Below are 24,615 nucleotides of genomic sequence, written 5' to 3' on the forward strand. Positions count from 1 at the left end.
TATTCTTGTTTTCCGTTGATTTGTACTGTGACTGAGGAGCTTTGTGATGAAAATTACCAACTAAACATCCACACTATTTCTTTCATGAGTTTAAAATCAATTATTATATTTAGCTGATAAGTGGGATATCAGGTGTGTAATGAAAAAAATAGATATATCTAAATATCTGACGGGAAATAAATGTTTGCTAATGGCAAGAGTTAAATTCTTTAAGAAAAAAACAAAAACAAAACTCAGGTTCCTTGAATGTGAAACCAGTGAGGAAGACAAAATGGCTTTTCCCTTTAGGGAACATACTTTACACGACAGCACAAATATTTATGAAAGCCAAGATCTAAAGGCTTGTTTTTCCTGGTTAACCTTCTGTGTGGAGTCTGTTCGTTCTTTGAATGCTTTCATTATTGTTCTCCTCGAAGAATCTACAAGCGTGCATGTGAGGTCAAATGGTGGAAATGAGGAGTTTGTCCAAACGTGCATGATTTTTGTCTCAACTGTCTCTGTTAGTATTTGTTTTGGAATTGGGACTAACTTTTTCCCATTGACGGTTCACCCTGTCCTACTTTCATCTTCACATATTCCACATTCCATCTTCATATTTTGTTTTCAGCATGCCAACCTGAGATCCTACATTTGTATATTTAATTCTGTGCGTACTGCCATGTTAGGCCAAAACTGAGGCTTGATTTCAACAAGCTAAACATGTGGTTAACCATTTCCTTATGGAATAATTTAATTGGGCATCTTGCATCCAATAAATACATCGGCTTTCATAGTTTCGAATGTTTGCCGTTTCCTGGTTTCTGATCTAGCTGTAAAAGCATGGCAATGCGTACTCAGCAGATCTTTGCATGGCTACTTGTGACAGCCGGTAGACGCACTGTGTAGTAATTAATCTGAGAAATGTTGTCTGTGCTGCATGAATATTAACTCTGTATTTGTGTTACAATGCTTGAACCACTCAATGCATACAGAAGCTGGATCAGAACGTGCCTCCGAAACTGTTGGCAGACCAGAGAAGGGTAGGTACTTACTCCAGCATGGCAGCTTAACTAACATCTTTAATAGAGACGTATAGAGACTCATAGTTACCCTTCTTCACATGAAGTTTTAAAAGTATTACATTTATCTTAGTAGTATCACTTTAATTACATTCATGTGAAACAGTAAATTAGCTGTGGAGTCTATATTATCAGTTTACTTTGCAAATAAAATTCCATGATTTTGATGTCAAGATTATTTACTGACTAAAATTGTCTTTACCGTTTTAGATGGTTTTGTTCCCATTTTTGAAAGTGATGCACATTGACAAATCTGTGACTCTTTCACTCCAGTTTTATGACACAATTGTTTGGCCTTTAAAATGTTCAGAAATGACACCGTACCGAAGTACCAACATCCTGTTTTCGCTTGGTGATAATCCCTGAGTCATGTGCGTTTGGTTCATCAATTTGAGTTTTTGGATCTCAAAAGTTTACACATCTGTGTTTATGCGCCAGGTTTCTGTGCTGTAACAAAAACAAGTGAGTGACAAATCATTTCCACACTTAGTTCATCTCTAATGAAAAAAACCCCAAATCTGTTAGGTTAGTAATAAAAGGGTGTCGTAATGTCCCATGATTTTGAAAACATCTAAACTAATATTCTGTAAAAAGCACCTTTTACTTCATGTCAATATGCAGAGTTTGTCACACATATTGTTTGGAGAATTGTTGACTCTTTTACATCCATAGACAAACAGTAAAACATTACATCACTCCCTCAACCAGTGAAGCCGATTCAAGAGCCTGTGACTGGTTGTGCTGTCCGGGCCGTAACAGAGGGGGGCTGACCTCTGCCCCCTGCTGGAAGACAATGATGTAAGGGTGTCGTGTGGATTGTGCTGCCAGCTGGCGTACAATTCGGGAGCAAAAACAAGACACGGACATAATTTCCAAAGAGAAGGAGGTGCATAGTTGAAATTTGAAGCACTTCAAATCAATCACTACCTTGAATTCATCCATAAATATTCCTAGTGGTATGGAGAGTCGTCCAACATGGACTGCGTCAATGATGAGTCACCGACGCTCCTGTCATCCCACACTACTGGCTTTATTTTTGAAGACTCACAGCTGTACAGCATCTCCACTTGTGAGCGATAAAATACTGGAGGGAGCTAAGAAACGCCTGCTGTTGCCTGGTTTATGAAGGAAATGTTTCCTGAAATACACTTATGCCTTTAGCTAAAGAACGCAAATGTCAGGAAAATTCTACTGACAAAGTGCTGCTTTATGTCTTGTTTGTTAATTTTCACTGAAATTAACAACAGGTGTGATCTCAAGACTGGGTCTTCAATATGTTATTAGTTAAACTCCCTGCACGATTAATTAGTGAAGTCACACAAGACAAATTTTGAATTAAAGATGGGAATAGTCTGTAAATGATTCATCATAATCTCTCCATTTACATCATATAATCCTGGCCTTTTTCGTAGGGGTGTGTAGACTTTTGAGATTGACTTTAAGTCCGCGTTGGAAAGTCACGCCTGAGGACTTTAGAGTGGAGAAAATAATTTAAAACCTTATCAGGAAATAAACGTTATGCACATGCACGCTTTCTGAATAGCCTACTGCCAATAAAAAAAAATGAGTTCTTCACACCACCTACAAAAAGTAATCGTGACCCCCAGAGCATGACGCCGGCAGCAGAGTTTATATAATTTCGCTGTCGTCTTTCAAGGACCACCCACGGCTCCCGATAATTTGCACATAATCGCACACAAACACACGCATCACAGACTCTTTCATTTCCTTCACTTTATCCCATGGGAGGTCTTTCAGGTAAGGACGGGCTGCGGTTGCTACGGCAACGGCAGAGTCGTGCCGCTGACTGCTCGACAGCGGATGAGTCACGGTGTGGGAGGGCTGCCCTCGGGTCTGCCTGAGTGAAAACCAGGACCTCCCATTGTCATTGCACTGTTGCAGTGACAAACAGTTGCATGGGAGACGCATGACGTAAACTTCATGTTGAAGTATGACAGGGAGAAAGTTTGAAATGTTTACAATCACTCATGGAGGAAACTCTGCTACAGGGTTTGGTTAAAAGGCTCTTTGGTGCTTGAATTAAAGAGAGCTGGACTTGTTGATTCTTGTGGTGTCGCATTGGCAAAACCCAAAATCATGTCCAGTGGCACTTGTGTGCAAACACCAAGGATTACCTTGACCCGTCTGTCTCGGAAGCTACCAACATGTTGGCAGTCTGAGATTTTCTCCACGGTTTTTTTTTCTGAATATATTACTCGTGTTATATAATCTCCCTTCTCTCCCCAGTCGCTGACGTCACACCATTACATCCTGCCCTTTCTTTTCCACTTTTAGGGCGAGGCGCTCAGACAGATTCTGGTGAGCCGTTACTATGGAAACTTTCATCGGAGCAGTGGGCGGAGGGACAGTCTGACGTCATTTGGCAATGGCCCGCTCAGTCCAGTAGGACCGGGAAGGAGTCAATCAGGTGACCGTTTTGCTCATTTCCAGCCTTGACCGTAAACATTTAATGTAAAATATTTTTGCTGTGCCTTTTTTTTTTTTTTTTTTTTTCCCAGCTTGCAACAAAAAGGTCGTGAAAACACTGGTTGCAACATCTCTAACTGACCCGATACTGATGTAAAGCAATAAGCCTTTGGAAAAAAATAAAGGGCATCTTGCTGCCCGGAATGATGATATTGGAAGGCAGAGCCTCTGTGAACCTTTTGCTTCTTTTTTTTTTTTTCTTACGAGATGAAACACAAGAATGTGGCTGTATCTGTCTGGCCCTGAGGTGGTTATCAGCCCTGTGGTTGTGCTGCGAGCTGCCCTTTGAGCACACAGAGCACAACATTCTTATCAATACGCGATAGAGAGGTCAATGTGTTACTATCTGGAGTCAAAATACTGAGGCAATGCACAATGGCTATTGGAGTCATTGGTTGATTTTTAACATTTGTAATTATATAAGGTGTTTTTATCAACCTACAGTTGCTCTGAGCCTGTGATTTTCATGAATTTAGAATTAAATTATTTGTCTGGCATACAATTCATTCACATCATCTAACTTGCTGTAATGAGCAGCATTAGACTAAGTTCAGAAACACAATCATACTGGATCGTAGTTTCCCATCTTGCCCATGCACACCATCCAGACCACAGAAAGCATGCCCTCTCCCACCCATGATTAACTTCTTTTTGTTGCTAAGAGACAGGCTGGTGCTTCTTGTGGAAACAGTCTGTGCACCTGTTGCAGAAACAAGAGCCAGGAAAGGAATTCAATATGCAGCCTGAGGTTGGGGCCCCACGCCGAGGGAGAAATGTGCAGGAAAAGCTGGGTGCAGAGACTTACACAGCTGTAAATCTGAGCTGTTTGGGGCTAGATCTTGAACTGTAACATTTTTTATTTATTTAAAATGAAATACCTTTTTTTGTCTTAAAAATATGAATTAGATTCAAAACATTGGTATCATTGGTCCTCTAGATATACTGAAAGATTTCATGTCCATCTAGTGTGCAAACGCAGTATGTTCAAACACACAGGTTGATATTAGGAATAAGTTAATTTTCTTGATGCATAATCTCTCAGTGCTTAGTCCAACAGTGTTGGAGCATACACTGAAAAAAGTGAATGGAGCCCCAACTTAAAACAATATTAGTCGGTCACTAGTGACACAAGTGTATGAAGTTTGTCAAACTTAATTTATTTACGTTTGTTTAACTTGACAACCTAATAAACTTAATAGACTAACTTGGATTTACTTCCTTTGATTCTTTGTGATGAATTAATGCAATATCTTTAAGTGTTCTTGTTCTTGGAGGCAAAACCATTTCTTTCGTTTATTTGACCACATGCTCTGAATCATTATCCTTTTAAAAGACTTAATAACGAGCCAGTTTCAGTTTGCTGGTCAAGTCCATCCAATGTATTTTTTATTTTTTTTCAAATGCTTGTGGTATTTTAACCACTTTCTTGGGAAATCTACAGAAAAGGAATCTGATACAAAATTTCCCATGTATGATTATGTTGCTGTAATAAAAGATAAATATTCATATGTATATAAATATATATATGTTAAAATTAATTCAATTATAACAATTATATTATTAAAAAGATCATGCAATGACAGCCTAGGATTTACGTGCTGCTCTGTCTTGCTCTTGCAGCTTTAGGGGGTCCAGGCGGCCTCAGTCGGGGGGAGATGACTCTGTCAGAGGTTCAGTGTCATCTGGACAAAGAAGGAGCTTCTGATCTCGTTATTGATCTAATCATGAACACTACCAGTGACAGAGTCTTCCAAGAAAGCATCCTCTTGGCCATTGCATTGCTGGAAGGCGGAAACACAACTATCCAGGTCAGTCACACAAGTCCATCATTTGAGTTTACATTTTTTGTGGATGGTGTTTACTATTAAATAGTGCCTGAGTATTTAACATCAGTCAGGAGTGAAGAGTTTTGACATTTTTTATTTGCCTAAAATGGAAAGAATGCATTACATATGGGTCAGTATGCCACCGCAGTTGTGCATATATACATTCTCACCCTCCATTTCTCAATCTACTTTATGTTGACGAAAAACCGGGTCATCTGTTAATCATTTTCCCGGTCTGTCGATAACCACTAAAATCAGGCTGTGAAATTACATAAACATTTCCCCCTCTTGGATTTAACCGGAGCCCTTCAGACCTTCTCTCTCTGCAGGTCTTTATGTTGTCTCCGTTTCTCTCCTTTTTTTAATCAGTTTATCTCTTTGTCTGTCCATTCTTGTCGGTCAGTCTGCGTGCTGTTGTGTAAGCCGGGGCTTGCATAATCAGATTAGAGCGAGGAAGCCACTAAGGCGGAGATAATGCACCGGCTTCCCACGGCTGCTGCAGAGCAGCGTCACGTGATCAGTCTGTGTTACATAAGGCAGTGTGAATGAACAATGAGGAATGTCTCAGCCTTCAAAACATTCCTGCCTCGCTCCCTTAGGTTCTCCTGCCGCCCAAACTGGGTTATGCCGGGCCTCCGGAACTGGGGCAGTGGGGAGAGAGGGCGGAGAGGTGAGGAAACACAGAGAGGGGATTGAGGAAAAACTGGAGATCTCCTAACCCTTCCCAACTCGTGTTTGCCCGGGGAAAAAATGTGAAAATGTATCCTGCTGAGACAGAAATATACTACAGTATGGAAACATTTGTCTGCTTTAAGTTACTAGGTAATATCCTAAAGGTTCCCAGCAGGGTGAGTGGAAGCCAAGTCCGTGATAAGTCATAGATCACCTCAAGCTTAGATTCTTTTTTACACCGTCATCATCCATTGTTACTTCCCGAACACCTGTTGGGTGTCGCATATCTCGTTTTCACGTAACACTGTTAACTATTTACTCTTGCCCTACTTAGTGAACAAAAATAGCCACACTATGTACTGTAAATCGCCGGCATTCAGTTCTTCAAACTCATATGTCTCTCATGCTGTATTGGACCTGCAAGACTAATGCATAAATGCCCACATGCAATAATTAATAAATACTTCCAAGCACAAAGCAAGCGAGGAACACTGAATGGAAAAAATTGCATATTTCAAACCACGCTTCAGTGTGTCAGTAAGAAACTTAATGGATTACTTTAGGAACTTCAGGACCGAGCCAGAATGTCTTGAGAGTGTTCAAGAATACAACGTCTGATATTAATATGACTTCTAACATCACTTTAGAGCTTTCATACAAAATGAAATAAAAGATGTGCAGTTCTGACAAAAATATCAGTTTGAAAATATTATCAGTTTCCAAAAGATCAGGAACAGGATTTGGAAGAACAAAGATAACCAGTAAATTCCAGATTGAAATAACACTGTAAAATTTTAAGTTTGTTGCAATAAAAGATGCAGATCTTTGAAGAAAATGACCACTCTTGCTGAGGAAGAATAATGTGCAAGTTTTATACTGCCAGCAATATAAGTTCGAAGTGCTTGAAATGGGTTTAGTCCTATGAACCTTTTCACATTTTTTTTATATTACAAGTACAAAATTCAATGTTGTTTCATTGCAACATACAAAGTAATCCATAATAAGTGTTTGGGAAATCACGCAAAGTTTTCAGAAATTTTAAATCTGGAAAGTGTGACATGCATTTTTATTTATTCTCCTTTTACTCAAATCCAGTCAACCTAATAGAGCGAATAAAGTGAGCCTTTATGTAATTACATCTCTGTACAAATGTATCTGTTCTGTGAATTCCTCAGAGGTTTGTTGAAGAACATTAGTGAACAAACAAGGCACCAATAGACATGTCACCAGTACTTTTGTGGAGGTTTTTGAAACAGGATTAAGTTATAAAACATGGCTGCACATGTCAACTGACTGGCTGATTGGGGGACATTAATTAGAGAAACAGTCCAAGAGGCCTAAGCTATCATTGAAGTAGGTGCTGAGATCCACAGCTTGACAGGTCAGCCATAAGCTACACACTCCACAGATCTGAGCATTTTACAAGATGGCAAGAAAAAAAAAGAAAATTTTCAACTTGTTTCCAGTCATGTAAGGGACACTGCAGACATGAGAAAGAAGAAACTCTTTCACGGGTCTTATAACAAGCAAAACATTGCATGTTGTAAATAACATTACCCAACACACCCATGAACTCTATTCCCACACAAACACATGGCTCGGGATGCTTTGCTTCACCAAAGAAAAGGAAGCTGGTTCAAGTTGATGCTAAAGATGCAAGAAGCGAACAACCAGGAAATCCTGTAAGAAAATCTGTTAGAGGCTGCAAACAGGTTCACCTCCCAGCTGGACAGTCATCTTGAACACAAGCCAGAGAAACATTAGCATGACTTAGATCAAAGCATATCTGTGTGTTAGAATGGTCCAGTCAAAGTCCAGAGTAAATATAGAAAATCTGTAGCATAGCTACAAAACTACAAAATGTAATGTCTAAACTGGGGTGTCCAAGTCCAGTCCTGGAGAGCAGCTCAAACACATCTAAATCTCATAAATGTGTCATTACCAGACCTCTGGAGAACTGACTGATTGCTAATGAGGGAATTTACCCATTTGATTCAGGTGTGCTGAATCATGGATGGATATAAAAGATGAAGGTTTTGGACGTGGTCACCCATAGTCTAAATGTAGAACAGTCATAGAGACATACCTCAAAGCATAAAGCAGTTCTACGAAGTATTGATTGGAGCACAGAGGATAAATAAAATGCAAACCATACTTTTCAGATGTTGAGCAATTATTGCATTTCAATTGCCAAATGCATATTTGTTTTTTTTTATTTATTACATGTGGAAAAAAACAAATAAAAAAAAATATTTTTTAACATGGCAAAACTGGAAAAGCTAAAATACCAGAGTATACAGTCAGAGTGGTGAAGTTAGTCATGGAAGAACGTTTTGGAGTGGGCATTTATAGTCTCTGTAGTGTTTTAGGTTTAAAACAAAAAAAAAAAAATCTGATGATTAAAAAATGTTATTGCATTCTCACTTATTTACTTTTAAGTGGTAGCTTTTTCCCCAAAGTCCCTATCTTACATACACAAAGCTTCTTCTCCTGTCCTCTCCTCTCCTTCTCTGTCTCCGGTCAGCTTTGCTGCAAAGAGCTATGACAAATCAAACGCAAGTGTAAATTCTGTTGTGACATGGTGACTTGTGACATTTCACTCATCCGCCATCTGCCGTCTAACTACACGCCACGCTGCTCTCTTTCCCTGCCGAGGTGTTGTGAATGGAGGGGGGGAAAGAACCCTGTTGATTTAAAATTGAAAACCCTAACAGACTCGGATAGTTTGTGGGTGGAAGAAAAAGGGATGAGAGAAAAAAAAAGGAGGAACATTTCTTCAGGGGGGTAAAGCAGAGCTAAGCAGCAGCTCCGTTTTGGTCTACATGTGGCGCTGGCTGACGTGAGAGGGAGGGTGAGAGGAAAAGAGGAGCGCAAGTATAAATAGCTGTTACATAACATCCTTTTGTTGATGCCAAGTGGCGGAACGGAAGGAGAGAAGGGAAAGCGCTATGACCTTGTTTTTCAGCACTGTCCGCCCCCTCCTGGCCCCGCTCCTCTCCGTCTCATAGTTACAGACAGGCTCTGTGTTTACCCAACACTACAGGGGGGCCCCTGAGATGCGTGGCCCTCTTCTCCGTCCACCTCATCTCTCTACGCTTTTGTCCTCGCCTTTTTTTTGTTGTTTTTTTCACCCTACCAAAACACGCAGAGGGCCGTGATGAAAGCAGTGGCACGGATTTTTTGTCGATGAGCTTCTCAGGGCAAACGTCGAAACTACAGAGGCAGCAGCGTGGTTAGATATGAAAGCTTAAGGTTCTCACTTCTGATTGTCAAAAACATTTCTGAAGAAATCAAAAAATGAAAGTTATGTCGCTTTGTTTTTTTTTTTTTGTTAGACTTTGCTGTGGCATTGTCTTTGTTTCGGTGACGCACTACAGTGTAGTTCTTAGTAACTGAGTTTTGACACAGCGCTGCATTTTGGGGCTTCTGGGCTGCAGGTGAATATGAAAATGTTTTTTTTTTTATGACCAGCACATTTGGCTTCTTTAAATGGGAGTGAAACAAACAAGCCTTTACCAAGGTGGAACACGATCGTCTAATAAAGATGAAAAGGCCCTTCTGGCATGCTGCTGCACTCTCACACTGTTTGGGATATCTGTGGTGTCTGGCATTTCCTGCAGAGGAGCCATTCTGCTTTGATAAAACAAAGTGTGGAAAACCAGCTTGGTTACATAAGAATAAAAATGGCCGATAGAGAAGACTGAACTTTAGGGCATGCATGCGTTTGTGGGCGTGTCCTTTTCAAAACTGGCATGCGCTGATTGCCAGAGACAGCTGACCCATTTTTTTATTTTTTTTCTGCTAGTGCAAGAGTCAGTGGGCGTACTGGTGTGTGCAATCTCCAGTCTGTTTGAGCTTGAACTGTACAAGGATTTTTGTTTGTGTGCGGCGGTGCTAGTTATGTAATGCTTCAGGATGAGTGCTCCTCTGTGTTTCCTGCGTTCGGGTCGATGTATTTTACTCGCCCCGTGCCTCGTTGTTCACCCCTTGCTACAGAGTTATATGAGCATGCACGACAATAACTAGCCCCCACCTCCTTCATGTTCATACCCTCCACAGGCGTGCGTGGACTTGTAAACTCTGTCTGGACTGTCAGTGGTGCAGCTAATCCCGTCTATGCGCTTCCCGTCTATCATCAGGTTGTTTATTACTCGATGGCCTTCTCTTGGCCGGCGGTTTCTCTCGCTCTCCCCACGCTGGCCATCTCCTTGTCTTTGAGACATGGCAGAGTGTGTACGTGCAGGAGGTCTGCAGCTCAGTGGAGGATGGCTGGGGCGGGGCACAGAGCTGCGGGTCTCCTTTTGAAGTGCGAGTTCAGATTAATATCGTTGTTCTTCCTCAAAGTACTTTGGTCAAAAAGCTGATTAGACTCGCTTGTTTTGTTTTTTTGTAGCCTTGTAGCTATACAGCCCTTTTTAATTTCAAGGGCACGGGAAGTATTTTGTTGGAGAAGGAGAAATGGAAACCTCATGACTATAATTTGTGTCTTTCTTTTGTTGTCCAGCCTTACGGCTAACCTAGAAAGGCAGATGGTTATGTAACAAAATTTGAGAAGTGGCCTAAATACTGCCTGATAACATTCTGTCCCTCCCTATCTCTTGCTCTCATTTCCCCTCACTCAATCATCCCCCTTTTTCATTTATATTCAGTTTTTCTTCCTCATTCGCTTTCCCCACACACCGTCTCTGCCATTCGATCTGTGTAAGTAGGCCAGATTTCTCCCTCCCGCCTGTCCTATGTAATTTTTTTCACCCTGTAAGTGTGGCAAGGCTGCTTTGGCTGGTAAAAAGCCTTTCCATATACTGCAGCAGTAACAGCTCTTACATAATCAAAACAACAGCCTTGTGGACTGGGACACGCTGTATACATCGTCCCTGGCAAGCTTGAAAGTGCTCTAATTCTCTGTGACCCCATTCTGCAGCCGTAACCATGGCGTTAAACCCGCTCATATCTTGGACCTCCTTCATGGCCGTTGTATAAGATCTTCTGAAGGCCCTGATAAGACCTGTTTTCTCATATCAAGCGATACTGGTTTTGACTCTTGAATGGTGTTGATTGTAAAAACATGCTCTCACTGATATCGAAAGTGCAATATTTGTGTTAATAATTAAATTCCTTGCCTTATCTCTAGTAGGACAACGCTGTAGGTGCTTTAAAACTCTTATTTCCAAGATTTCTTAGACAGAAAGTGAAACCATTTGCTGTGGCAATAGCTGATGCATTTTGTAGAGCTTTTGCACGATAACATGTTTGAAACCCATAAATATATAAGGTTTGTCCTGTTAATATGTGTTTGAACTTATAGATCTTGATGGCATGCTAATTTCTAAGTCCAAAGTTGACGCACACAGTATATTGCCAAAAATTATACATTCATTTAAATTCACACACAAATGAACTTTAACGTGAGTTGTGTTGTTGGCTCATCCTTTTGCAGCTCTAGCACCTCCAGTTCTTCTGGGAAGTTTTTCCACAAGCTTTCGGAGTGTTTTTTATGTTGATGGGGGTTTTGGCCATTTTTCCAGAAGTGCATTTGTGAGGTTAGACACTGATGTTGGACGGGAAGCCCTGCTCAGCTTTAAAACTTTCGAAAGGTGTTCTGTCCTGTTGAGATCAGAGCTACAGTATAGCTAAGTAAGCTACGTTCAAACAGCAGGTCTTGGTGCTCAGTTCCGATTTTTTGTTGCGATTCAACTTTGTGTCCTGTTTGGAAAATTTCTGGGGTTTCTGGCTTTAAAACACGATGACTTTTTCCTATTTAATAAAAATTTTCCAATATTTTCCCTTGTATCCAGCGCTCTTTCTTTTGCCGTCTGACCGATGACAAGAACTCAGAGAAGTTCTTTCGGGTTTTCTACGACCGTATGAAGTCGGCTCAGCAGGAAATCAAAGCCACTGTGACGGTAAACACCAGCGATTTAGGAAACAAGAGAAGAGACGAAGACTACCAGTACATAGATGACCCTTTACGCAAAAGAGGTCTGACATAAAATTAAAAGCAGAAAACAGTAATTCATTTTTTAGGTCAGATATCAGACTTTGTAAATTGATAGTTGCCTACTAAGTGATGACTTTTTGTTTCACAACTTTGCTGCAGCCCGAGAGTCACCTGTGTCGTCGATGACAGAAGATGCGAAAGAGCAATTGATAGAGGCCTCATCTGCCACCAAGAAGGCGTTCAACTCTTACCGGCGGGAAGCTGAGCCAGAGGACCACTGTTCCTCAACAGACGGGCTGCCCAGCGCCGGGGCCAAGAACCAGGAAGAAAAGATGAGCTTTGTGGTCGTTATCATGCAGCCGATTCTTCGCTTCCTGCAGCTGCTTTGTGAGAACCACAACCGCGACCTGCAGGTGGGACACACTGCGTAGCAGATAGGCTTCAGTATATCATTTATGGGTTTTAGAGGAGTTTGCTATTATATTTAAACTGTCTTTAGTCGCAATAATTGCTTTGGTTAAATGTCAGGTTTACACATCCACTGCTTTTGAATAGATCTAAACACTGAAAATCTTTATTTAATTTCTTGTCTTTCGATATGTTCTGAAAAAATAAAGGCATTTGGAGCATAAATAAAACCCAGCAGTAATTCATGCAAGTATTGTATTATGTGCTCCATACCAGAAAGTATCATAATAAAAGCTTAAGTCCATATCAGTCATCTATAAGTCTAAATACCTTGTACTCCTAGGCACCTGTATCAGACCTGTACCTTTTACATTTAAAGTTAAATGTAACTTAACTTTAAATGTAAAAGTTAAGTTACATTTAACATAATTATCTATCTTATTATCTATCTTATTATCTAACATAAGATAGATAACTACATATCTAGTTATAAGATAGATAACTACATATCTATCTTATGTTAGATATGTAATTATCTAACATAAGATAATTACTTACATAATTATCTTAGGTTAGTAAGATAATTATTAATCTGAACTGTTCAGTCATTGTCTTATTCTTAAACCAGCTTTTAGTCTAAATAGTTATCAGTCCGGATTTCCCGGTCCAACTTTCTGACTTTTATCAGTATCCCTGCATAATTTCTGTGTTCTGCTAGAACTTCCTTCGTAATCAGAACAAAAAGAACAACTACAACCTGGTCTGTGAGACCTTGCAGTTCTTGGACTGCATCTGTGGAAGCACCACCGGAGGCCTCGGCCTGCTGGGACTGTACATCAACGAGGACAACGTGGCCCTCATCAACCAAACGCTGGAGAGCCTGACGGAGTACTGCCAAGGCCCTTGTCATGAAAACCAGGTACAGGAGATGCAAAAAAAAAAAACAAAAAACAGGAAGTTCTCTCACTGCACTACCCCACTATACCACATTTGTTTATGTTATGTCTTTAATTCCTCCAGAACTGTATAGCAACTCATGAATCCAATGGTATTGACATCATTATTGCACTGATTCTGAATGACATCAACCCGCTTGGAAAGAAACGGATGGATCTAGTGTTAGAGCTCAAGGTGAGGCTGGAAGTTTGCTAAATCTTAAGTTTTGTTTCTTTGAGAGATAATGTGCTTCTATGCCTCTGTGCATTTTCTCACTAAGCGTTTCTTTAATTCTCCTCCCAGAACAACGCCTCCAAGTTGCTGCTCGCCATCATGGAGAGCCGACATGACAGTGAGAACGCAGAGAGGATCCTGTACAACATGAAGCCTAAAGAGCTGGTGGGAAACTCAACTTGTTTCTTCTGCTTTGATACTATAACTGCGTTTTTGTTCATGTTACAGCCTCAAACTTCAATGATTTGTTGGGTTTTTGTGCGACGAACCGACACAAACTAGTGCCTAGATTTAAATTGGAAGGAAAAATTTAAATTTGGGGTTATAATTTGCCAAAACACGTAAAAGTTGCGAATAGTTTTCCAATACATTAATATATGTCTTTGCAGGTGGAGGTGATAAAGAAGGCCTATCTTCAGGGTGAGGAAGAGTATGAGAACATAAAGGAGGAAGAGGATGTTAGAGATGAAGAGGAACATGATGCGGCTTCACCTCGAAACGTTGGACACAACATTTATATTCTGGCTCACCAGGTTGGATGTTTATATTTGCAAAAATCTTAATTAGATCGTGATGATTTTTGGCCTTCATGAGAAAACACAGATACTTCTTTCTGCTGCTTTCGTGAAAAAAACCGCTCGTGTTGGCTACTTTGCAGTTGGCGCGCCATAATAAAGAGCTTTCCATGATGTTGAAACCTGGAGGTGGCACCGAAGATGGAGACGAGGCGCTAGAGTTTTACGCCAAGCATACTGCTCAGATAGAGGTCAGACACACCCGACTGACCCTAAAGCTAAATGTTGCAGAGGGATTGGAGTCCCTCTGAGGTGACTGTTTGAGCCTCTGTGTTTTAGATTGTGCGTCAGGATCGCACCATGGAGGAGATAGTGTTCCCCGTACCCAACATCTGCGAGTTCCTGACCTCCGAGTCGAAGCTGCGGATCTACTACACAACCGAGAGAGACGAGCAGGGCAGCAAGATTAATGACTTCTTCCTGCGGGCAGAAGACCTTTTCAATGAGATGAACTGGCAAAAGAAGCTGAGAGGTAGGGTGAAGAATATCCAACAACATGCTTAGAAAATCTTGAAGAAAATCATGTAAAAGTATAAAAGAAGTACTAATGGGATTAAACATTTTTTTAACACATTTTAACATTTCTTGAAAGAAATCCACAAGATCAAAACCCTAAAGTTTTAGCCGATGATGCGGATATGGAAGCGCTTTTTCAATCACAAAACACATCTAACTCTTATGGAAAGTCAAAGTGGAACAGCTTTCCTGTCAAAGAAAGCATGAAGGCCAGACTAAGGTTTGCTGTAGGTCTAGTACACAAAGACCAGGACTTCTGGAGCAATGTTCTTGGGACAGATGAGTCTAAAATTAAATGTTTGGTATTTCCTAATTACATCACTCAAGTAAAATAACTTTATGTGAATTGTACAAAAGCAGTGGAAGTGTCATGGTTTGTGGATGCTTGGCTGCAACTCTATCAGATGGTGCTTGAAGAAAATGTGTCACTACTTTTAAAAAACAAACAAAAAAGCTAAAGAAAGAAGGAATTGCCTTTGCAACATGACCCACAACCTACCAGAAAATCCACCAAAGACTGGCTGACAAAGCACTGAAATATCGTCAAATCCCAGGAAATGCGATTTATCTTTAGTTTACTGACTGATAAAATATTTAATTTTTGTTTTTTAAGTGCAATTAAATTACTTTTTTTTTCATAGATTTGCAAAATTTTAGGTTAGACATCCATATGTGAACATTTACTAAGGGTTTATTGGAGTATCCTAATTTTGTCAGGTGACTATATACTGGTGAATTGCTGCATGTGTGCATTATCTCTGAACTAACAGATGACAGAAAGCAAGCCTGGGCAAGATAAGTGGACAGCTGTGCAGAGGCACCAGAGTGCAGGGACAACTGTTGCCCTCCTTTATATGTCCGTGGTACAAGTGCATGTTTCCGCTATGTAAAAGCAGACAGGGACTTTCCAAACTCATTTGAGCCGTGAAGCGTTTTGTACAGTAACCTTATGAATCACAAGTGAGAGTGTGCGTGATCGCGCGTACACACACACACACACACACACACACACACACACACACACACACACACACACACACACAGGCCCACACCCACTCCCTGTGACAAGTCTAATCCACATACAAGACTCCCGTGCCCACGCACAAACTTTATTTAGTCTTTCACTCAGAGGAGGGGATGGACATTGAAAAGTCCCTGCATCTGTTTCTGTTTTCCTATAAAAGCCAAGTCTGAAAAGCCAGGCTGTAGGTTGGAGGAGAAAGGTCAAGAAAGACAGGATTTCAAGAACCTGAGTTCAAAGTTGCTTAAATTTCTTGTTTATTTTCTCACAATTTCTTAGTTTTCTCCTGTTCAGATGTCCAAACTTAATTCACTCATATTCCATCTCTAGATCATTAAAGTATATTATAGATTATGAAAACCAGTACATTTAGATTTTTTTTTTTTTTTTTTGGCATCTAAATGAACTAAAATTAAAATTAAATTGGACTGATTGTATTTCCTCTCCTCCCCAGCTGAGCCAGTGCTTTACTGGTGCTCCAGAAACATGTCAGTGTGGAGCAACATCTCCTTTAAACTGGCTCTGCTCATGAATCTGCTGGTCTGCTTCTTCTACCCCCTGGAGGGGGTACATGGAGGTCAGTCATGTTCATCTAACCATCAGGAGGTTTTTAAGCAAGTGCAACTATGAAATATTTCATTTCGAAGATATTTGCATAAATTAAGAAGCAGGGGAAAGGGAAGTGGAGACGCCTTGATGAGGTCATGCTTTCAGTCAGACTTGAGTTCATTTTTTCTTTGTTTTTGATATTGCAATCAGACTTCTGTAGAAAACCAGGTTCAGAAAAAGGCTAATGCAGTGAGCACAGTATATATATATATATATATATATATATATATATATATATATATATATATATATATATATATATATATATATATATATATATATATATATTTTTTTTTTTTTTTTTTTTTTTTGTGTGTGTGTGTGTGTTGAAGTTTTTCATATTTTCTAACAGAGCACATGAAGAGGACACGTCAAAGATGTGGGAGAAGGTGTTTTGGCTAAATGAGACCTAAACTGAACTCTAACCTTAATAGAAGAGTTGCAAAATGAACGCCTTTTTTGAAATAAAGCCATCATAAGTTCTGTTTGTGCTTCACCCTCAAGCCACTTAGGGGCCGAGCAAACATGCGGAGGAAGGCTCACTCGTCAGGTGATACCAGAACAGAACTTTTTGCCCTACGTTTACAACACTATTGGACCAGAAAACACATTCTACACAGCATTCTGAACACCAAATAACAGATTCATGCTGTTGCGATGTTTCTCTTCACAATTGTCAGGAAAGTTAGTTGGGGTTAATTGGAAGCTAAATACAACAATCTCAAAGGAAAATATACATTTGTCAAAATGTCCTAGTTAAAGCCAAGGCCTCAGTCTGTTTCAGAATGTGACAAAACTTGAAAGTCAATGTTCATGACGCCTCCTTTCCTTCCAAAAAAGGAATGTGGATTATTTTCAGTCTGACAGTAGATGTCCAAAGCTGGTCAAGACCGATCTTAAAAAAATTGCCCCTTTGTATGCAGAGCACACTTTACAGGTGGACTTTCACATAAAATCCTAATAAAAGACATTAAAGTTAGTGATTGTAGCATTGCTGCTTCATGCCCGTTTTTTAAATCAGCAGCAGCAGGGAAGTCAACTAATTCAGTCGGAAGCTGCAACAAAGTTTTCTGACGTCAATCCCATTTTAAACCATGCATTGTTTCCACCCACAAAAACCGGCTTTAAAGGGCTGATTTTCTGCAGTGACCTACTGATCTCTTTTCTTCACCACATTCAAATCTACTGACGTCTAATCACCTGATCAGGATTAGGAGCGGGACTATCCTGGTTTAAGACACACCCGCAGCCTTCATTGCTTCCCGTCATATTTCCCCTCCAGTGCTATGGAAACAACAATAAACACTGCGCCACTGCTGTCTTTACTGTAAACAGAATCTAAAGCACCTCAAGGTTTTTATACGGGTCAGATATATGATGATGATCTGAAAACTTATTCATCATGTATATACCTTTGACCGCATTAAAACCTACAAGTAAAACTTCTGTAGTGTGTTTAAACCTTTTTAAATCATGTCAGTTGTGACAAAAATAAAATTGGTAAATGACTAATGTACAGTATCCTGCAAAATTATCTGTACCCTTTGAAATTTGTTTTCCCATTTTGCCACCTTTCAACTCCGATCTTCAAAGCGTTAACTGGGAATTTGTCTCTCAGACGAACTCAAAGTAATGTGTAATCTTTAACCAGGAAAGAAATGAATCATGGTTTCAAAATTTTAAAAAAATAAATAAAAAAGGAAAAATAAGGTACAATACAATGTTATCATCTTTTATTAACTTATCCTTTTGTTTTCATTTTCATTTTATCATAAATAGTACCAGAAACAGGAAAATCCAGGAAACCCCTTCATTAAGCGCGGATAAATTCATTTTCACTATTGTCATTGCTGAGAACAGTCTAAAAGTTATTTTGATCATATGAAAAGAAAACATTCAGATCAAAAAGCATGAAAAAATGCATACCTACCATCTAGTGGGATAAACCCAAAGAAAAGTTTTTATGTTTTTAATCTAAAAAAAAACCCCAGACTAGTTTCTTTATTTAATTGCCAGTTTGGTCTCAGCAGCGGCTCAAGGGAACTTTTAGGTTGATATCTTTTTAGTAGAAACTTTAGAGACCTCTATCATAAAAATTCCAGTAAACTAAATGAATAATGTAGTTGTTGTAACGTCGAAAACAAATGCATGGAGTACGACTGTTATAACACGGTTGAAAACAAAAACTGCTACGTTCTGATATAAAAACTAAGCAGCCATGATGTCTTGTCTGTTTTCCATACACAAACATAATTGTTACGCAACACGAATAATGCCTGACTGTATCTCTATGCCCTCTGGAGCTCGGTCTGTGTGCGTGACATCACGTGAGACTGCTGCATACCTTTGACCTGCTGAAACAGGCATTTTTTATGACTTCTGACCCGGGTCTACTCTTTTGCTCTCACCGACTTGGAGAAAACATGCACTCTGTGCTCTCCCATTCCCCTGCTACTTAGGGCTTTAGAATGGAGGTTATAAGAGCAAGAGATCTAGGTCAGTGTGTTCAGCCTGCACGCATGACTAACCGGCTTTTGATGAGCAAGTTTGCTTAGCGTGCCACACTCTTAGCACACGCGAGCTTTCGAACTGTGCAGCTCTGCAGTTGTCCTGCAGATATTTGCACGCAGTCGTAAGGGAGTTTGAGAGCGCACGTAAGCGCGCCTCTTTCTGTCTCCGACATCACAGGAGCTGCGTGCTGCTCCCCGCTCATTCCTCATGAATCTTTCAGCTGAGGTATTTTTAGAGGCCGTTATGTAAGTGGCACCTGTCATGTGATCTCCACTGGGATTGGAAAGGAGAGAAAACCAGAGACGGGGAAGGACGGAATGAAACAGAGGGGGGGGCAAGAGAAGGAAAAAAAAAAAAACTAACCGCAGCAGTCTCTCGCTCCCTGTCCGTCTCATTCTCCTTGAAGTTTTCTCCTTCTTTGCTTGTTTCTGGTTTTAATCTCGGTTGTGACCAAGCATGCAGCGAGTAATCTTTTAGGATATGCTAAAGTGTGGCCTCGGCTTTTAAGCAAATCAAACCCGGTAGGAGATTTTAGCTTGACGGGCACATCGCCAAATGAAAGCCATGTTTCAGGCTCTAATCCTGGATTTAGTTCAGGATCAGAGGGAGCATCGGTTTGGCTCCCTCTAAAGATTTGTGTGAACACGTACACACTCAGTCCCAACAAAACTGTGTCATACACCTTTTGGTGTTATGTAACTTACTCGTGTTGAAATCAAATAGTTTCCAATGCAGGAGAGGTTTAAGGTACTGAACTAAAACTCAGATTCTGGGTAATAATGTCAAATTACTTCTAGGCCTTACCTGGACTAACAGTGAACAACTTCAGTAATTAAAAAGAAATAAATAAAAAATCAGGATTTTGGTGCACACATTGGAAATAATTAAAATTATACATGCAGACTCAAAAATAGATTGCACACTCACTAAACACAGTAATATTTGGCATATTTTGTGCCTTTCAACAAGCTTTTGCTGTAATTATGACTGGATATTTCACACCACTTTGTTAGAGCAACTCATTTAAATTTGTTGGTGTCCAGGAATGGACACAACTTCCAGGGATAGTCAATAAAGTTCTGATATGTTTTAGGAACACCTGATTAATCAACTAACTAGCCCTTTGTCTTGACTTGAATTGTGTCAAACATTAAATCGTTTGTTACCAACGCCCAGGTGAAAGAAAAATGGCTTGGATATAGAAACAATCCAGAAACCACCAAAGTTCAAGGCTGTCAAAACTGAAAGGTGGTGGAAAACAGACTTCACTGTCCACAGCCGGAACAAAACCCTTGCTTCAAAAGCGACTCGTTAAAAGATGAAGATGTTTGACTCCCAAAGACAAGAATGCTTGGAGATTTCAAAATAAGTCTTTCTTTTACCAACTTATAAACATGGCGGTAGCAGTATCATGCTGAGTGTGGCTGCCACCAGCACTGCTGTGTTCCACCTACTAGATGGAGGGGAAAAGAAGAGGACAGCCTCCAGATTCTGGTTGCTAGAAGGTTTAAACTTGGATTCAACTGGGTGTTCAAACAGGAAAATAAACCCAGATGTATCTAAGCCGACTTTGAAATGGATAAAATAGAGCAGCATTAATTCTCCGGAAAGGCCTCGACCTCAACCCTTTTAAAACTTTATGAACTTTGCTTACAAACTTGGTTTATGGCTGGAAATGAGATTTAAATGAGGTTCACAGATTTTGCCAGGAAGAGGCATCAACTATAAAATATAAGATTTTCTTCTCTTCAAAATACTCCTTTTCATTCAAAACTCTCGTTTATGACATGTTCATTTTAAACTGCAAATGAATAAAATAAATAAAGGACTATGCAACCTGTTGATTGGCATTTGACTAAATATTAGTGATATTTGTATGTATTTGAGAGTGTGCGAACATTTATAAAGCCGTAATCTCAACTTGTAACACTCACTCTACAATGAAAATAATTAACAACGTTCAGCCTGATGATGAGTGCAGGTAAAATATAAGGGTTGTTTGCTAGATTCTTTAAAATCACATTTTATTGTGGAGGCTTTGGTAGATATGGTTGAGTTCTGTCTGGCCATTTCGCAGTTAATTGCCTTTGTGTGTGTGCGTGTGTGTGTGTGTGTTCTGCAGGAATCCTGGAGCCCCATCTGTCTGCACTGCTGTGGATGGGATTCTTTGCAGCGCTGGTCCTTGTTCTGCTCATGCCGAAGCCGCTGGGTATCTTAGCCCTGGTTGCTGTCACAATCCTCCGTCTTATCTTCTCTGTGGGCCTGGAGCCTACGCTCTTCCTTTTGGGTGCTTTCAATGTGAGTCGACTTAAAACCTTGCGGTGGTGTTTAGAAGTATAAACTGACTTCTGTTTATATTTGGATGCTTTTTAATTGTTTTTTTTGTAGAGTTGTGTTACTATTCAGACACAAAAAGAGGAAAAATACATTTTAGTTCTTAAGCTAAGACTCTTCATCTTCATGCTTTCTGTGAGAAAATGTCTCTGTGTGGTTTAAAATTAATTTTCCCCAGAGAAATGGAATCGAAGTCACCAGTGTATGCACTTTCAAGTACTGAGAAACCTCCTCCCAGCTAGTTCCACTTCTTCTTTCACCTCCCATGCTAACGGTCTTTTGGCAGGCCAGAACCACACAAGCCCCTCTCATTGCCCCTCCTGCCCTCCCAGCTCCTCCTGCCGGCGCCGTGTTGCCTGGTGCTGGATCTCAGAAATGACATTACAGCTTTGCTAGTTCTTTTTTTTTTTAATGCTCCTAAAAGCACCTAATGCTCTAAAATAAAAAAAATATCATTAATTGACTTTCTTTTGGGTCCTTTTGTTGACATGTACAAACAAAAGCATGTTATGAGATAAAAAAAAAAAAGGTCAAAACAGGAAATCAGAGATGTTGCCATGTACTGCAGTAACCTGGTTACTCTGAAATCTAGTTTATATGCAAGTGGTCAGATTTCTCCCTTGTTTTGCTGTTTGTTTATAATTTTCTCTCTTACAAATTCAGAACTCTCGAATTAGACCCAAAGATTTACACCCAAGCTTAAGCGTTTTACATATTTGTTTAGATTTTCCTTTTATTTTTGATCAAAATCCTTCCAGGATGTAATCAGCCAAACCCTCCCTCACACACCACCACACCACCTAGAAAGAAAGTGGGTTACATTATATACAGATATATGATGAAGAAGTGAGGTTTCTCAAGCAGGACCCATTTAAGATGTATTAACCGGGTTTTTGTCAATCCCTTAATCTACACAGAAAACTGAGCTTCTTAAAAGGAATAAATCTAACAGTGTGCCCTCATTTAGCTCAAAATTCACCGTCGCTGATGTCGGCACGTTTTTTCCTACAGTAGAGCCCCCGGTAATAGGATGCCATCCTTAAAAGTATTAAGGATTTATCATCCCTCATTGGCATTAACAATAACAAAATATGACCTTTTTTGTTCTAGGTTTGTAATAAAATCATCTTCCTGATAAGCTTTGTTGGAAACCGAGGGACTTTCACACGAGGATACAAAGCCATGGTGATGGACTTCGAGTTCCTCTATCATCTCCTCTACCTCATCATCTGCTGCCTGGGAGTGTTTGGTCATGTCTTTTTCTACAGCCTGCTGGTAAGACAGAAGCAGTAAATCGTAGGATGTTTGTTGCAGGATATAAATCCATCGACTTTCATAGGCATGTAGACATTCTCCTTTTTAAAAGGCTTTCGAATCGATTGGTAAAATTAATTTTGAAAGCCTTTTAGTTTAGGCTCATTTTGGTCCAAACCAAAAAGTTGGTTTATCTATGCCGTTGTTTGGATTTTTGCCTCAATCTGAACTTTTTAATGGCTTTTCTGCTGAGTTTGCACATTCTCTTCTTTCATACTTCGAAGACATGCAGGTTAGAATATTTTGTCATTATAAATTGCTGATGGGTTTGAGTGCATGCATGTGTCTCCTTTTGATATGCTGTGGACAATTATCCTTTCTCTATGCTTGGTTCTTAATGTATGAGGTTGAAGAAGAGTCAGTGAGTTGAATTCATGAATTTCATTTATTAATACCAAAATACAGCTGGTCCATTGTTCATGCTATCCTTATGGGCTAGCAGAGCAAAATGGCATCAAACAACAGTTTGTAATTTCTTTCTTTAGCCTCTGTCTAAACTACGCCCTAAAGAGGGCGTTCCCTAGCTTGTCATTTCGTTTAACCTTAACTTTGAGGGTGTTTCCTAACATGCCATTGCCTTTAGCTTCTGCTTTGCGCGCATGTGATCTATGTGAATGCATCTATATACGAACATGCAAATAGCTAAAAGACAGAATTATTTATTCTCAACAGTGCAGAATAAATAATCTGCCTCTCACTCATTGTCCCTAAAAATAGGCACAGTTGCTCTGGAATGGAGGGATGTTTTATCTGGGAGGTTTTTTTTATGTTACTGCTGTAGTTTTCAAGGTGTAAGAGCAATCTGATAACCTTTCAGACTGATAATGCCAGTGTTTTTAAAATTCACAGCAGGCAAGGGCTAGTTATCAGTACCGATGTATACACAGCTTTTCTAAAAGTTAAGCTTTAAAAACCTCTAGTAATGACATGCCAGAGGAAGTCTGAGACGGATTGGGAGTTTTATCTGTGTGGAGCATAGAGTAGAAAAGAGCGCCTACCCAACCTAATCTTGTGCACTGCTGGTCAGCTGGTTGAATTTGATCTGCTACATTTTGGAAACATTTTACGAAAAACAAGGACGGTTATCTGGAAACTAATGGAGCAAGACTTATCACTTTTATAAACTACAGTTTGAAAACTGCAATCTGCATTTATGCTAAAAAGGCGGGTTTATGTATTTTGCAAGCACACAGTACCGTTTTTATAGCACAGTAAAGTAACGTTGTTACATTCTGCTGTATATATCAAACATAACTTAAAAGAAATTTTACTTTGCAATTTGACACCTAAAAATGTCTTCTGTCTCTTTAAGAGGCTTGCCTTAAGTATGCTGTCACAACAGTGGTTCTCCGTGATGCCATTTACAACCGTTCTTAGAAGCGTTGAGCTGATAAGTAGTTCATATGACAGGGTCAGCAGATGTGCAGTTCCACAAGGTGTTTGCTAATCACTGCTGCTGCTAGTCTAGAGGAGCTGAGTGAGGGAGTTGCTCTTTGGAGACTGCAGCTCCAAGGAGGAGCTTTGTGGAAATAGGCGGTGCTTTGTGAGAGAACGTGCTTAGGCACCCAGGGATGGCTGCTGCCACAGGTGATTCTATTATTTCTCAGATATGCATGAAAAAATCAAAGCAACACTTTAGGTATGCTTTTGACGATTGAATAACACTATAACATGCTATAAAGCTAAAAATAAAAGTTGATTTTACATAATTCAATTAGATAATTACATAATTAGCTGACTGCAGGGTTCACTACTCAACCTCCCTGTGAAATTCTCATTGTTACCATAAATTGCAGAACATAAAGAACATAGATCTTTTTTTTTTTTTTTTTTATCAAGCCGTAAGATTCATACTGGCTTTTTGCGTCTCCTGAGAAGGGAAACTAAATTTACAAAAAGCTTTTTTTTTTCTCAAACTTATAATTTTCTACATTTTACAGATTCTTAATTCTGTTGCTTTGTAATTCATGCTGTTTTTCTGCAGCTGTTTGACCTGGTATACAGAGAAGAGACCCTGCTGAATGTGATCAAGAGCGTGACCCGAAACGGACGCTCCATCGTTTTGACGGCTGTGCTTGCTCTCATCCTGGTCTACCTGTTCTCCATCGTCGGCTACATCTTCTTCAAAGACGACTTCATCTTAGAGGTGGACCGCATTGCCAACGCAACCCAAAGT

General features: G+C 39.9%; 1 protein-coding gene across 6 annotated transcripts in view; it reads left to right on the plus strand.

Moving 5' to 3' along the window:
- Window positions 1-24,615, plus strand: part of LOC106932289 (inositol 1,4,5-trisphosphate-gated calcium channel ITPR1) — an 87,902-nt gene that overhangs the window by 48,725 nt on the left and 14,562 nt on the right. For 4 of the 6 annotated variants that reach the window (XM_015010905.2, XM_015010909.2, XM_015010908.2 and 1 more), the window contains 15 exons: window positions 972-1,019; window positions 3,354-3,486; window positions 5,166-5,353; window positions 11,839-12,022; window positions 12,141-12,394; window positions 13,108-13,308; window positions 13,410-13,520; window positions 13,629-13,724; window positions 13,949-14,092; window positions 14,218-14,325; window positions 14,414-14,606; window positions 16,126-16,248; window positions 20,914-21,089; window positions 22,236-22,400; window positions 24,424-24,613. In XM_015010905.2, coding sequence (XP_014866391.2) covers window positions 972-1,019; window positions 3,354-3,486; window positions 5,166-5,353; window positions 11,839-12,022; window positions 12,141-12,394; window positions 13,108-13,308; window positions 13,410-13,520; window positions 13,629-13,724; window positions 13,949-14,092; window positions 14,218-14,325; window positions 14,414-14,606; window positions 16,126-16,248; window positions 20,914-21,089; window positions 22,236-22,400; window positions 24,424-24,613 — 2,314 coding nt within the window. The remainder of the gene's footprint in view (window positions 1-971; window positions 1,020-3,353; window positions 3,487-5,165; window positions 5,354-11,838; window positions 12,023-12,140; window positions 12,395-13,107; window positions 13,309-13,409; window positions 13,521-13,628; window positions 13,725-13,948; window positions 14,093-14,217; window positions 14,326-14,413; window positions 14,607-16,125; window positions 16,249-20,913; window positions 21,090-22,235; window positions 22,401-24,423; window positions 24,614-24,615) is intronic. The other 2 variants (XM_015010912.2, XM_015010913.2) reach the window with 1 other exon arrangement.

This window comes from Poecilia mexicana, unplaced genomic scaffold (assembly GCF_051168715.1).
Source record: "Poecilia mexicana isolate PSO_F unplaced genomic scaffold, ASM5116871v1 scaffold_5, whole genome shotgun sequence".
Lineage (NCBI taxonomy): Eukaryota > Metazoa > Chordata > Actinopteri > Cyprinodontiformes > Poeciliidae > Poecilia > Poecilia mexicana.